At 46.1% G+C, this 16,107-nt stretch overlaps 1 protein-coding gene across 1 annotated transcript in view; it reads left to right on the top strand.

Moving 5' to 3' along the window:
• LOC147678098 (hydroperoxide isomerase ALOXE3-like) overlaps positions 1 to 16,107 on the top strand; it is a 319,605-nt gene that overhangs the window by 232,053 nt on the left and 71,445 nt on the right. Inside the window, exon 10 of the mRNA XM_086945959.1 lies at positions 4,354 to 4,523. Within this exon, the coding sequence (XP_086802085.1) occupies positions 4,354 to 4,523 (170 nt within the window). The remainder of the gene's footprint in view (positions 1 to 4,353; positions 4,524 to 16,107) is intronic.

Genomic DNA, 16,107 nt, shown 5'->3' with positions numbered 1-16,107 from the left:
TTGAAGCGCTTTTCTGGCGAGTAGCACGACTCTCCGGAACCCATAAAGGATTACTGTTGAAAATTAGTACAGTAAAATCTGAAGTAATTTGAGTGGTGGATATGTTATTCAGTTATTTGGGTAGAGAAGGGTCGGTGGCGGGATAGTGAATGGAAAGAGGTTTGTATTTATATAGCGCTTGCTACCCGTGATGGGGTTTTGAAGCGCAAGTAGCATGCTACTCTGGAACCCATCAGGATTAGTGTTGAATTAGTATTGTGAAACATGAAAGTAATTTTAGTGGTGGATATGTTAGTCAGTTATTTGGATTCAGAAGGGTTGGGGAGGGGTAGAAAAGAGGGAAGAGTTTAGAAAGGGTTGTTTTGGGTGATCGGTATAGTAAAAGCGGTGTAAGAGGATGCAAGGTTGGGTAGAGTTTGAGAGAGTCTAGAAAGGGTTATTTTGGGAATCATAGTAGTGGTATGGGGGTTGGGGTTAAATGAGAGAGTGGATGTAGAGGATATATTGAGCGAAATATAGTCTGAGAAATATGGAAGTGCTTTGGAAATGCTAAATTAGAAGAAAGTGATAAATATAGAGATCCATAAGTACATTGAAAGTATACAGATGCATAACGGAGGTATGTATATTGGGCAGCACTTCTCGCCCTGGCCAGTCTCGAACAGGCTCAAACAGGCAACTGCCCTTGTCCTCTCCGCCCATAACAGGCTCAAACAGGCAACTGCCCTTGTCCTCTCCACCCTTAGCTGAGACTCCCTAAGCCTGGCCTTTTATAGCCCTAGTAATCAGATGACCCCATCAGCCAATGGGAACCCTAGCCCTAACACTATCCAATCACAACACCAGCCCTAAAAATCTAGAACCAATAGGAGACCAGGACCTTACAGCCAATCTTAGCCCTAGTCCAAGCACCCAATCAGTTCAAAACCCCTAATCTCTACATACAATAGAGGCCCTAGCCCTACCAGTAGTCCCACCCCAAGTCCAAGCAACCAATGGCACATGAATCATTTGTCCCTACTTCCAATAGAAAGCCTAACCCTACTGTTAGTCCCACAACCAGTCCAGCAACCAATCACACGAGAAGCCCTAATTGCTATTTCCAATTAAAAGTCTAACCCTAGCCCTAGTCCCACCCTAGTCTCAACAACCAATAACACAGGAAACCATAGGCCCTACTTCCAATAGAAATTATAAGCCTAGCCCTAGTCCCAATCCTACATTGATTGAATCACAGACCCAGAAACCAATCAGAACACTCAAATACCCAACCAATGAGGACACTAACCTCAGGGGGGGGGGGCTGGTTTCACTGGCTTGTGAACACAAAATGGTGGCTGGGGTGCACTGTTTTAACATACAGGTCTTAGCACAGAGCAACAGAGAAATTTGGAGGGAAAACTAAAAGTCATCAGCAATGAGAGGGAAAACTACAGAGTTTGGACAGCAAATCCCACAATTCAACACGTTAAATGGAAGCAATCATGGGCAGGAAAAAACTTGAGTTTAAAACACAAAAAAGGTGATAAAATATCCAATCACAGGCAGGTTAAAACTACAATTTTTAAACTGTAACAACCACAGGCAAAGACAGAAATCACAGAAAGGGAAAATTGTTTTTTTTTTACAACTTTTGTTTTGGGAAGAGACAGCACTAGTCTGCCTCCTTACCACTTCCTGGACTCTGCTCACTGCAATCTGGGGCACAGGGAGGCTTCAACTCACAAGATGGAGGAGAATGATTTGGGGTGCACCCAGCAAGGACTTAAGGGGCTTGGGCTAGTGTGGGGGGATGGCTCATATTTGCCTGGTAGTTGAATAGCCAATCCCCAGTCCTGGGTCTGCTGGCTGGGGGGAGGGGGGGGTGAGGGGGGGCTGGGGAGCTGCTTTTCCTGTTCAGAATCTCCTAGGAGACAGACAGGCTTAATCCACACTTTGGATTTCTGTAGGTAAAGGCCTCACTAACTTGAAATCTAACAACACATGGTGGTGGGCTATTTTCTTTGAGGGTCTCAGTATTTTTTGTGGAACCTTCCCTCTCCCATTGTCGGCAATCTTGCTGTGGGCCACTGTTCTGTGGGGGGTGATTGTTGGTTTTATCTTGATAGGAGTTGTGGTACACTGCCTTGCTTGGACATTGATACTACTGGGAGAGGGGCTATTCTGGGATGGGATTGGGCAGCCCTACTTATATTGTGTGTATTCTGTGTTACTTGACAGCTGCCAGTCCCTTCCCTTCTGTTGGTGCCCCCTACCCTAGTCTCTAACAGTGTTGTCATCTTATCAATCCTATATATCAACATTTTGAGTTCGTCCTTTACACTGGCCCTTATTTGAAAATGTAAATCCACCACTAAATCTGTAACCCATGCTGGATTTTCCTTATTCCTTTCAGATCTGCTGGTAAGATACCCCTCCATACTGTCTTTATCGTCCATAAGTTCTTCTGTTAATTTCTTCTTTTTTGACCCTGTTTGGTAGGAGGTTTAGGATTAGGTTTTCCCCTCTTCAGTTGGCACAGGGGAATCGCCTCCATCTGTCTTTCAGTGTTAGGCACATCATCGATGGAAATCAGGGCCCTAGGGGTATTACTATGGGATGTACCGGAGACTTGTGAAGCTTGTGATGTTTCGAGGACTATCAGGGGAGGGTTCAAATTTGGGGTAAGTGATAGTCATCTCTCAGTCCTTTCAATTTCAGTTGAAACTGCTCCTATTGCTTTCTCCAGCATCCTATCGATGGAGGTTGGTTGGATTTTAGGTTTTGGAATTGGTGGAACTGGTTGTTTTTTATCAGTGTAGTTCCACAGCTGTTTTTTGTTTTTTTTCCAATTGCTTAAATACTAGCGTTACTATGGGATCACAGTCAAAGCTCTAAAGAGATAATCCAGTAAAATCCCAACTTGTGTCTTTGGCCGTATGTCAACTGGTCCTGAAGTAGTTCAGATACAGCCCAGTAAGATGAATGAATGAACCCATAAAAAGAAAAAAAGAAAAGATTAACATATCACTGACGTGAACGAAATATAATGTCCTGTAGCCAGGTTTACGCAGGAATTTTAACCAGAGTCAAGAGGGGTGGCCCTGCCCGGCCTCCTTCGGCCTCTGACGGGCGCAGACTTTGGACACAGGGCCTGCTGGGGGACTGAGTCCCACCCCAGCATCGATGCAATGGCCTCCCGGCCCTGCCGCCTGCTTCCGCTGCTGCTCATGAAGCCCCCGAGGGGGCGAAAACAGGCAAGGGGTCATTGGGGGGGGGAGGGAGAGTTGGCAATGTAAAGTACGTCCAGCAGTGACTATGCCGGGGCTAGGCCCCAGAGGGGAGTCACGTACCCAGTGGGGAGAAGTGTGTCACTGGGCGCTCGGAGTAATTCGTTTCTCATTCAGGACTCCGGATGTCCCAGGGTCCCACTCCCGATGGCAGTATGAAGGGCACACACCTGTGACTTGCTTGCAGGCCTGCAGTGGACGGCTCCGGGTCAGCTCCCGATATTTCTCAGCCGTTAACAGTGTTAGGCCTCCGGGACTATAGTGTTCCCGTGTGGGAAATCAGGGGCTCCTGACCGTGTCCTGAGTGTCAGGGGCCATAGATGTGGGACTCAAGAGAGACCGCTCAGTTCAGGGCCACTGGAGCCAATGGCAAAGGAGACGGCAACGGGCTCACCTTGGGGGATGATGTTGTCTCTTTCCCTCTAGATGCAGCTGTCTCCCGGATTGGTAGAGTGACCCCATAGAAGCGAGGTGGTGCCAGGGGGATTCTTCCTTGTCCAAGATGCAGCTCACTGATGGGCAGCCTCATTGGGCCAAACCACTGTCTCGTGTCTTTGTGGTTTTCTCTGCCATCTCACAGCCAAGAATCAGTCGGTGCTCCGAACGTAGACACTGCACAAGGGATCCTATGTTTTCCAGTGGAGTCTTCTGTCCCTCTCCTGTTTATAAAAGAGGGGGGCTCGATGTCTAAGCATTAGCAGGGATTAACCCCAAACACAATGGCTTGTCTCTTTTCCAGTCAAACTCTTCTGTTCCTCTTCCATTTCTAGAGAGGGAGGGCTCAGTGGCAGGGCATTTACAAGGATTTATGCCAAAAGCGATCCCTGGATACATGGAGCTTATAGAGGGAGCTCCTTCACTGTCGGCCATCTTGTTGCTGATTAGTTAATTTCTTCAGTAGTACCTCTATGACACATTGAAATATGCCCACATCTTCATCAGTAAGACATTGACACCCACCCTAGATACAAGATAGAAAGCAATAACCAAAAGATATAAATTGGTGACTTTAGTCTATGAGTTAGAGGTGCCAAGAGTGGAATAGAAAAGAGAATTCACCAGAAACTGCAATTTTCATTCACAGAGTTCCATATTTGGGAGAGAAGGTAGTCTTGAGCTGATGTCCAGATACATGGAGTCTGTCACCTACACTTCTATGTGCATTGCTGATAATCTCAAATCCCGTGGGGTCGACTCCTTGCCCAACTTCTATTACAGAGATGATGGGTTGAAGATCTGGTCAGTCACAGAGCGGTAAGTTATGATTTCTTTTTCCCTGACGTTGGGCTGTTTCTTGCTTCCAGTGTTGAGATATACATACATATATACATAAGGCGATAGCCAGTCGGAAGATATAGTTAGGACCAAAGTTTCCATAGGAAAAGCATTTTATTTTTGCCAATAACTTTGACGCCGCTTGACGAATCTCCACAAGTATTCACAAAACATCCCCTTTTTGGATCAGCTGCTGTATTGAAAGTTTCGGGTGAACCGTCAAGCAGGGCTAAGAAAAAAGGGGTCCCAAAATGTTTTTTTTCCATGTCCTGTCTATGGGAAGTTTTTACCTTTTGAACACGACTACAGCCCATACTGCAGAACGGAATTACACCAAATGGGCAGAAAGCTAGATGTTGGTCCTGACAGAGTGCTTTTTGTGTAAATCCATTCAGGTAAATCCATTTTGGTGTAAATCCATTCAGTAAATTCAGAGATATTAAAGTTCACAAAATATAGATACGTGGGGACGTGCGGATCCTAGTAAAACTTTTTTACGAGTTGCAAAATAGTGTTAGTACATTGGCCATGTAGGTTTTCGCATGCACAAGAGGATCGCAAACCTGTTGCACCTGCAAAAACTGGTCGTACATCTGACCTCAATTGCCACAAGACTTGCCTTCACTATTTTGCTATGGCTGCACAACGCTTTTTGTCCCCTCTTTTGTATTTGTGGTGTTTACTCTGGCTGGTTGAAGAGTTGGGGCAGCTGCTAGAAATTTGATGGTTTGTGAACCTGTTCTAGTAGAGGCCTAGTAAGCGCTTTGAGCAGAAAGAATCTGAAATCAACTTTTAGTTAGTGGCCCCTTCAATCAGCTTGTATCCTGATTAGGATTCTATTCTTTAAACCACTTGAGACCTCTTGGATCTTATTGCGATCACTTTACCAGTATTTGTCTGGGCCATTATCTTCCTTATTTTGTGTAAACAGCAGTAATGAAAATCCATGACTATTGAGGACTATTGTGATCTAGGTTTTAGCTAGGCCAAATTATGTCTCTGGCATTGCTTCCAGGAAGCAGAAGTCACTCCAACAACAGCGCTGTAAAAGAAATCTCTGTTCTCGATTTTGGGCTCAAGGAAACTGCTCCCCTCTTGAATGTAGCAGTGATTTTGATCTGGGGGGAAACAGTAGCCCAAATACTAGTAACACCTGTGCAATGGGGTATGTCGATGGGCGTAGAGTTGTAACCACAATGAGTGGGAGTAGCCTTACAGGCTTAAAAGTATCTATTTAGGGGAAGATGTTGATTTGTTACCCACCAAAGCTAATCAGAGTACTTCCCCTGATACAATGGATGAATGAATGAATGGAATTCTAGAGCACTCTGCTACTGCAAGAGTGTCCCGGCACTGAGGTAGATGGCCACACGGAGGATAACAACCACCCTACAATTTAAACAGATGAGTTTTCAGTTGCTTTCTAAACATGTTTTTCTCTGGAATGCATTTTAGTGGGGGGGGGAGATCTTTCCAGTACTTGTCTACCAGCAGGCTGAACCGCCCCACTTCTTCCGTTTGGTGAGGGGAATGATCAGCAGGTGGGCAGAGTGTGGGCAGACTGTGAGCACAGTGATCTTTTGGGGCAGTATTCGATGATCCTTTTGTGCAGGTATTTAGGACCTTTCTTATAGAAGACCAAGTGTGCAACTGTCAAGACTTTAAAAATAATCTTTTTTAACTGTTAGCCAGTGCAACTGGTTACAGTGATGGGAAAATTAGGTATGTTTTGGAAGTTTGAACAGAAGATAGATCACTACATTTTGTAGCGTTTGAAATCTCTGAAAAAGTTAGTCTGGGACTCCTAGGCATAACATGTTAGCATACTCCACCCTTGAGAGGAACATTGACTGGACTACTGTTTTCTGGGCTTCCCAGGGCAGCAGTTTAAGAAATGTCCTTAGCATCCTTAGTATCCAGAATGAGGTTCAAACCACTGATGATATCTGAGGTTTAAAGGGTAGGTGTGTGTCAACATGCACCCCTAAGTTCTTTCCCACCTCTGCAGGGGGAAGTGGTAAAGTGCGGTTCGCTAGCCACGCCCATGCCCATCCAAGCAGGTGGTCGACACTATACAACAGCACTCCAGTTCTGTCTGGGTTAAAATGTAGGGAGTTGGCTCTAATCCATCCCATCCCATCACTGCTACCAGTGGAGAAGTGTGGCTCAGTGGTTAGAGGCGGCAGACCCGGAAGCTGGGATCGACCGTGGACCAGGGTTTGATTCCCCGCCTCGGCGGGTCTCAGGCTCAAAATTCTACGGCCTCGACAATTCTCGCTCCGGTGCCTACTCAACTCACGGGGTCTCACTCTGCAACTCTGGGCAATAGCTTGCTTAATCTCCACGACGGCCCCTTGCGGCGGGATGCCTGGCTTTCACCCTGTGGACACCCTGCTGGGGCCTCTCACAGGGGAATACCAGGACGGGTTCCCTAAGCAAGCGCCAGGATGCCCTTTGGGTGACAGGTTGCGCTATATAAATACACCTACATTTACATTTACATTTACCTTACAGGCTAAAATGTGGCCTTGGCCTCTGACGCATTGTCGTCTTAGGTCAGCAGAAGATGGGTGTCATCTGCATAGGAGACCACCTGGATACCAAAGGATTCAATTATGTAAGCCATAAGCATCATGTCAATATTAAAAAAGTGTGGGACTCAGGGCTGAACCCTAGGGAACTCTACACTTGAGGCTCTTTACCTCAGAAAGAAACAGCTAAAGTCACTCTGCTGTCCTCTATGCTCCAGAAAGGCAAGTAGAAGTCACAGGATCTCATGTGAGATCGTGTCATATGCAGCTGTATGGTCTAACAACATTTATGATCCATTGTGGGCAGCGTACAACGTGAATTTGTTTGAGACTGTTATTACCATAAGTGCAGTCTCCATACTGTGGAGAGCTCTGAAGACTGAGAGGGGTGGAGGAGGTTGAAGGATGCCAAGAATATGGAGTATTAACTATTTTTTCAATAATCTTGGAGACCCCTGGGAGCACAGAAATGGGTCTGAAATTAGAAAGGATTTCAGGGTCCGCATTTCATTCTTTTAGGAAACAAAACAGCTGAGTCGAAAGGGTCAGAGCTTGCCACCCCAATGCAGAACTTTGTAGCAAAATATTTTAACTCGTCGACCAATACATTGAAAGTACCGGCAGACGTCTGGCTGTATGAACCTAGGCATTGGGCCAAGTGTGGACATTCCAATTGCTTTTGGTCCTCCTTCTGGGGTTTCCCAGATCAACATAGTTTCTTACATCCCAGAGTAAACGATTAATTAGGCAACACACAGCATGCCCAAATGAGCCTAAAGTGAACTTGTAATGGGAGAGAGGGTGACAAACTGCGATCAATACTTTATTGGTCTATCCTACACTGGCAATTATAGTGTCAATGGAGATGATGAGAATTCAATGTTAGAAAGCAACTTATAAGGAGATAAAAACAAGTTATGGCAGTTGGAGTTAAGGTTAGGAAGGGTGACTGATTACGGGGCCAGAGTTAGGTAGTTAATGGATTTACTGCCAGATAGCAAAACAGAATCCCCATACCCACCTCGCTTATCTTGGTATCCTTGATGTAAGAGGTGCTTCTATTCCCCCTCAAATATCTCCCCCAATATAGGCTTCCAGGATGGCTTAACTGAGAGATTGTCATAGAGATCCAGTTAAGTAGGTCCCCCTAACCACCATCAATCCATTCGGTAGGGCATAACTCTTCAGAAAATGTACCAGACTTTTCAATGGTGTATTTGATCACATTAATGGGGACTACATTTAAGGGTATGTTGAGGTCTTTGGTTCTCCAGAGTACATAGCAGGTAAAACAGATTTCCCTCTTAGAGACTAGTAAAACTGCATTTGATGCGAATCCCAACATTTCTAACTTTGCAAACAGAACTCAGATAGAGAAAACGTTTGAGTAAGATCAGAACAAGATGTCCATAAATAGGATGCAAATAAGCTCCTCCTCCTTTTGGGGTAGAGTGTATATTTCAAGACAATCCAGTATGATACACCATAGAGTTGAACTTTATGGGAAAAAAGGAATCTAAGATTATCATACTCGTTTTAGATTTGAAACACGTGCAATGATGAACTGTGATAAAGGTAAGGTAAAAAGGGGGAAGATTCAAACCAAAACTTGTAAAGGGAAATTCCTCCTTCTTCCATGTGAAATTATAGCAGGAGACTTAGCTATTGCATCTCATTAAATATAACAGGGAATTTGGCTGGAAATTCACAATTAAAAATACGAAAGAAATGATACATATTGCTTTAAGGTAATCAGCGATTGGTAAATCAATCTCACCCTCTAAGCCAAAGCAAATGCACCCCTCCCATCTATTTGCAGTAAGAGAGTAGACTTAGAAAAAAAATATAGCAAGGAAAGACCTAGATTAAAGCAACTTGCTCATATGCACAAATCAAAAGACTCTACTTCAAAGTAACAAATAACGGAAAAAGAAGAAATAAGAAACTCTGTCAATCGCTCAAAGGTACTTGCACTTTTTAAAAGGGATCCTGGGTTGGATGGGATCTCGTCTGGGGACATAGGTAGCCGGTTTTCATCAGAAGCCGAGTTAACTTCTTTTCTAGCAAAGTAGCAGAAACTATAGTTGAAAGAATCAGTGATTTAATCAGCCCAGCAGTATAACTATCCGAGGATCCGGACCTAGTTGAAGGATGCACAGGGTGGCTCCTCCTCTATGGCAGAAGAGCGTTGTCCCACTGCTTCCTCGCAGTGCAAGGAGCCAAAACATAAAATGGTAGGAACTTTTAGTTATTACCATTTTATTTTTGCTCTGTGGGCAGGCAGGTGGGCGAGACTGCTCTGCCCCCCGAGCAGGAAAAGAATGGTTTGCCCACGCCAGAGTGCACAAAGACTGTTTGGTCGGCCCTCTTCTCTGCATTGTAGTCTGCATGGAGAACATGCACACCCCTCTAGCCCCTGGCTGAGTGACCAATCACAATGCTGCATGCGGCAGAGTGATTGGCTTAGGGGAGGAAGCCTGGCTGCCTGCTTCCTGTTCCTATCAGAGGCAGGAGAGAAGGAAAGCAGTAGCAGTGAAGATGCTGAACCTGGCAGAAAGGTAGGTTTTTAAATGTTTATTTTAAATATGACCACCCATTGCGAGTCCCCCCTTCCCGCACGACCCCACCGCGCCTGCCCCCTCACCTTCGAGCAATGCCGGCCACTGCTGTTGATGCAATTATTATTCAAGATTTACTTGAACCAATGTTCTAATCAAACATTCAAACATAACAAGTAAGACACTGTTAAGTTATCATGGGGGCCTTATCACAACTCAACTTGACCAATTCCACCTGGTAAGGCCTCAACCCATTTCAGGCCCATTTTACCCGTAGGTAGAGGAGGTCAGTCAAACCATGTAATAATAGCCAATTACCATTGATGAAGTTGAGAAAATCCCCGTCCAAGAGCAGAGGCGATATTGTAAACATTGTGAAGGTGACTGAGTGAATGATTATAATAGAGGGGAGGGACTGCAGGTACACTAGGTGTCTGAGCATCCTGCACCCTGTAAAATCTTGGCATGGAATATTCGTGGACATAATTAGCTGAATATACTGAGTGCTTTTAACTCAATCTCGCAAAAAACACAGTTGATGGACAGAATGTAGAACAATGTCATACATTCACCCCAGTACAAGGATCTGGGCCTAAATCCATCGTTTTTTTTGCACTCCACACCACCCTGGGTTAGACACTGGCTATATGCAAATCAGCTCTGACCCTGTGCCTCATGGGAACAGTCCAGTCCGAACTACCAAGCCATGTCTTTCCCAGACCGGAATCAAGCATCCAAGGACCGGTTTCTGGCTATCAGCCTTCATCAGCCTGGATAGCTTGACTCCAGTGGTGTGGAGAGCCTGGGACTCACGTCTGAGTATACCCAGCACACTCGGGTGAAAATTGCAAAAAACACAGTTGATGGACAGAATGTAGAACAATGTCATACATTCACCCCAGTACAAGGATCTGGGCCTAAATCCATCGTTTTTTTGCACTCCACACCACCCTGGGTTAGACACTGGCTATATGCAAATCAGCTCTGACCCTGTGCCTCATGGGAACAGTCCAGTCTGAACTACCAAGCCATGTCTTTCCCAGACCGGAATCAAGCATCCAAGGACCGGTTTCTGGCTATCAGCCTTCATCAGCCTGGATAGCTTGACTCCAGTGGTGTGGAGAGCCTGGGACTCACATCTGAGTATACCCAGCACACTCGGGTGAAAATTGCAAAAAACACAGTTGATGGACAGAATGTAGAACAATGTCATACATTCACCCCAGTACAAGGATCTGGGCCTAAATCCATCGTTTTTTTGCACTCCACACCACCCTGGGTTAGACACTGGCTATATGCAAATCAGCTCTGACCCTGTGCCTCATGGGAACAGTCCAGTCCGAACTACCAAGCCATGTCTTTCCCAGACCGGAATCAAGCATCCAAGGACCGGTTTCTGGCTATCAGCCTTCATCAGCCTGGATAGCTTGACTCCAGTGGTGTGGAGAGCCTGGGACTCACGTCTGAGTATACCCAGCACACTCGGGGTGAAAATGGCAAAAAACACAGTTGATGGACAGAATGTAGAACAATGTCATACATTCACCCCAGTACAAGGATCTGGGCCTAAATCCATCGTTTTTTTGCACTCCACACCACCCTGGGTTAGACACTGGCTATATGCAAATCAGCTCTGACCCTGTGCCTCATGGGTAAGCATGGGCGGAAAATCCGTTTCGCTCGCGGATTTTGCGGATTTTCGGTAAATTCGCAATCCGCGAGATTCGCGAATCTCCCGCAAAATCCGCAAATCCGCGAGCAGCGGATTTTATGGCTTGCTCGCACTGTTCGCGTGAGTTCGCGGCTTCCCAGTACAACTTCGCGCCCCGCGAATAAGCGCTAAATTGCAGAAATACGATCTTAGCAAAACTGAAACTACTTACCAGGTTCAAAAGTTCAGGCTCATCATTAGTAGCCATTTCCTGTAGTGCTTCCTGAGGGGCCCCTCCAGAGTTCAGTTGCCAGTTGCAACTATTATGTGACCCTGCTCTGAACCTCAGAATAGTTACACATATCACACAAAGGTCCTGAATTACAGCTAGGGGAGACAAGCAGGAGCCAGGCTGGAAGTTCAAATCCATTAATCAGCCCCTAATTCATTATTGTCAGTTGGGGCAGGGCAGGTGTTGTAACTAATTTTGCAACAATGAAAGCACTTAGCAAGTGCAAAAGATCACTAATCAGGAAGCACAAAGGAAGCAGGTCCCAGCTAAAAAAATATTCTGTGACACATTAATCAGCCCCAAATTAATTCAGGTCACTTGAGGCAGGGAAGGTGTGCTTTGCTTTGCCACAATAATGTACACTGACTGGACAACCAGAGGGTGCTGTGATGAAACAGAGGGTGGCATGGGTGGGCCAGAGGGTGGCATGAGTAGTCAGAGAGTGGCAGTGGTGACAGAGAGTGGCAGTGATGAAGAAGAGTGTCCCAAACAGGCTGGACACGTAGAAACAACAAGTTTGCGAAACTTGCGACCCGACAGGTAAGTTCGCGTTTGCGAAATTGTACAAAACCCTCGCGAACTGGCAGAAACCCGCGCGAACACAAAAAAAAAATCCGCAAATTCGCGAGAATTCGCGGATTTTGCGGATTGCGAGTTCGCAAATCCGCAAAATTGGCGAACGCGAGATTCGCAAAATTCGCCCATGCTTACTCATGGGAACAGTCCAGTCCGAACTACCAAGCCATGTCTTTCCCAGACCGGAATCAAGCATCCAAGGACCGGTTTCTGGCTATCAGCCTTCATCAGCCTGGATAGCTTGACTCCAGTGGTGTGGAGAGCCTGGGACTCACGTCTGAGTATACCCAGCACACTCGGGTGAAAATTGCAAAAAACACAGTTGATGGACAGAATGTAGAACAATGTCATACATTCACCCCAGTACAAGGATCTGGGCCTAAATCCATCGTTTTTTTGCACTCCACACCACCCTGGGTTAGACACTGGCTATATGCAAATCAGCTCTGACCCTGTGCCTCATGGGAACAGTCCAGTCCGAACTACCAAGCCATGTCTTTCCCAGACCGGAATCAAGGATCCAAGGACCGGTTTCTGGCTATCAGCCTTCATCAGCCTGGATAGCTTGACTCCAGTGGTGTGGAGAGCCTGGGACTCACGTCTGAGTATACCCAGCACACTCGGGGTGAAAATTGCAAAAAACACAGTTGATGGACAGAATGTAGAACAATGTCATACATTCACCCCAGTACAAGGATCTGGGCCTAAATCCATCGTTTTGTTGCACTCCACACCACCCTTGGTTAGACACTGGCTATATGCAAATCAGCTCTGACCCTGTGCCTCATGGGAACAGTCCAGTCCGAACTACCAAGCCATGTCTTTCCCAGACCGGAATCAAGCATCCAAGGACCGGTTTCTGGCTATCAGCCTTCATCAGCCTGGATAGCTTGACTCCAGTGGTGTGGAGAGCCTGGGACTCACGTCTGAGTATACCCAGCACACTCGGGGTGAAAATTGCAAAAGACACAGTTGATGGACAGAATGTAGAACAATGTCATACATTCACCCCAGTACAAGGATCTGGGCCTAAATCCATCGTTTTTTTGCACTCCACACCACCCTGGGTTAGACACTGGCTATTTGCAAATCAGCTCTGACCCTGTGCCTCGTGGGAACAGTCCAGTCCGAACTACCAAGCCATGTCTTTCCCAGACCGGAATCAAGCATCCAAGGACCGGTTTCTGGCTATCAGCCTTCATCAGCCTGGATAGCTTGACTCCAGTGGTGTGGAGAGCCTGGGACTCACGTCTGAGTATACCCAGCACACTCGGGGTGAAAATTGCAAAAAACAGAGTTGATGGACAGAATGTAGAACAATGTCATACATTCACCCCAGTACAAGGATCTGGGCCTAAATCCATCGTTTTTTTGCACTCCACACCACCCTGGGTTAGACACTCCCCGAGTGTGCTGGGTATACTCAGACGTGAGTCCCAGCCTCTCTACACCACTGGAGTCAAGCTATCCAGGCTGATGAAGGCTGATAGCCAGAAACCGGTCCTTGGATGCTTGATTCCGGTCTGGGAAAGACATGGCTTGGTAGTTCGGACTGGACTGTTCCCATGAGGCACAGGGTCAGAGCTGATTTGCATATAGCCAGTGTCTAACCCAGGGTGGTGTGGAGTGCAAAAAAACGATGGATTTAGGCCCAGATCCTTGTACTGGGGTGAATGTATGACATTGTTCTACATTCTGTCCATTAACTGTGTTTTTTGAAATTTTAACTCAATCTCAGCAGAATATTCAGTGTAAATGCTGCATGAGACCTGGTTGCAGGAGAGTCCTTCAGTAGATGTGTTTGTTGTAATTAGTAGGTGTGCATCCCCTCCAATGCTCTATGGTTGAGCAATGGGAGGGCTGCTGACTCTTGTATCTCTTCCTACTAAAAGCAAGTTACTCATCTAGAGACAACATGTGTCTGACTGTTAGATTGTTCCATCTTGCTGACAAACTCTGCTAATGCTAATGACTTGTTGATATGTTTAAATGTACATATTCTGCCTAATTACAATACTTTTGAGACTGAATTCATGATGTTGGAACAGGATCTATATTTGATTTACTGTCACTTTTGAACCTGCACAAATTATATGAGCAGGTGACACCAATTTAGGAATCTCCCTCAGTACTTGATTAGTTTTTATAAAATAAATTAAGTTGCTATGGTATACCATCTTCCTGAAGCCCTACAAAGGACCCTTCCTCAAAAGCAACCCTATTTGCGTTAGCCCGTGTGCAATACAGTCTAGTCAATCTTAAATGGCACTTTCCAAATGATAGTTCAGCAAGAACAACTTTCGGGTATGATAGAAATAGAAGTCCTATTGACTATATTTTTACCCCTGTAGTGCATTTTAAAAACACTTTTATTACAGAAAAAGGCATGTTACATAAACAACACATTTGCAGTCAGGTCGGCACACAGTGGACAGTCGCTACTCATCCAGAGAGCACACATGACAATAATCAGACAACCAGCTTGTTAAACAACAACAAGATCCTTAGTGACATTGTCTCTGGTCCATGGCAGTGCACAGATGTCCCCTCTATATGTGTTCCACAGACCCCAGACATGTGTCCACTTGTTCGGGCATCCCCTGGCTTCATAGATGGATTTCTTAGTCACCATGCACAAATCCATATTGTTGGACCAATCCACGATTGTCGGTGGATTTGGAGTCCTCCAAAGCCGTGCAATGTTCTTTTTTGCATTCATGAACCCAAGCGTCACTAAGAGTCGCTCCCTAGAGTTCAGGTCAGTCGGGTCCGAAATATTTAACAGTGCTAACTTTATGTTGCAATGAATCCTCTGCCCCAGTGCCTCCTCCATGCAGCTCACCACCCGTTGCCAATACCCCTGGATCACTGCGCATTCCCAGATAATATGAATAAAAGTGCTGTCTTGTCTACATTGTCTCGCACAGCAACCATCCCGGATGTATCCCATGCGAACCAACGGAGGCCTGGACAGATAGGATCTATGGAGTAATTTAAATTGGACCAGCCAGAGCCGGGAGGAGATGGCCACCTCGCGAGGGGAAGTCACGCCGCCCACTACTCCTCGTCGTCCAGACCTGCGACATCGTGGTCCCATCTAGCCTTCAGGCTGATCAGAGGGTCAGCCATATTGTTAATGAGCTTCTTATAAATAAGGGAAATTGCCTTTTCTGGCAAATCACCATCAAGTATTCTATCCTCAAGCGGGGAGGCGTCAGGGATGTCACTACCTCTAGGAAGAGCTGAAAGCAAATCGTGTCTAATTTGAAGATACCGAAAGTATTCTGCTTTGGCAAGTTTGTACTCCTGCTGCAGCCAGGAGAAGGGCACCACATCCCCAGACTTCCATAAATCGTCAATCCAGGATATACCAATGATGTCCCATTTGCCAAAACCTTTAGACCGGATCCGCCTGCTGAGCTGTTTACTGTGCCATAGTGGCGTGGCTTGCATGAGTTTTCCTTCCCACCCCAAATTCTTGTTGGCCGCCTTCCAAATAGTCACTGTTTGCCCTGTCCAGCAGTTAAGGACGGGCCGCAAGGGCCACTCATAGAGTGCACCATCGAAACTACCCCCGGGAGGAGACATCATTCAATCTTGTAGGCTGGGTTGTTATACGACCGATAGGTGCACTGATTAATGGCTGCTAGATGGGCCGCCCAGTAATAATTCTTGACATCAGGGAGCCCTAACCCCTATCAAACCAGCCAAGTGCAAGTTTATGAGTGGCGATATGTGGTGGTCTGTCCTCCCACAGGAGATCTCGAACAACACAGTTGAGGTCTCTGAAATATGCTGCGGGGACCGAAAGTGGAGCGTTTTGTAATGTGTATAAAAATCTAGGCAGGACATCATTTTGAACAGGGTTGCACGCCCCAAGAGCTTCAGGGGGAACATCTTCCAATGGAAAACGTCTGCTTTGAAGCGCGCCAGTGGCGGTAAAAGATTGTGGTCA

The sequence above is a fragment of the Lissotriton vulgaris genome, chromosome 12, assembly GCF_964263255.1.
Source record: "Lissotriton vulgaris chromosome 12, aLisVul1.2, whole genome shotgun sequence".
In the NCBI taxonomy this organism is placed as follows: Eukaryota; Metazoa; Chordata; class Amphibia; order Caudata; family Salamandridae; genus Lissotriton; species Lissotriton vulgaris.
Note: the sequence above shows the minus strand (reverse complement) of the source record. Positions and strands in the feature narration are given on the sequence as shown.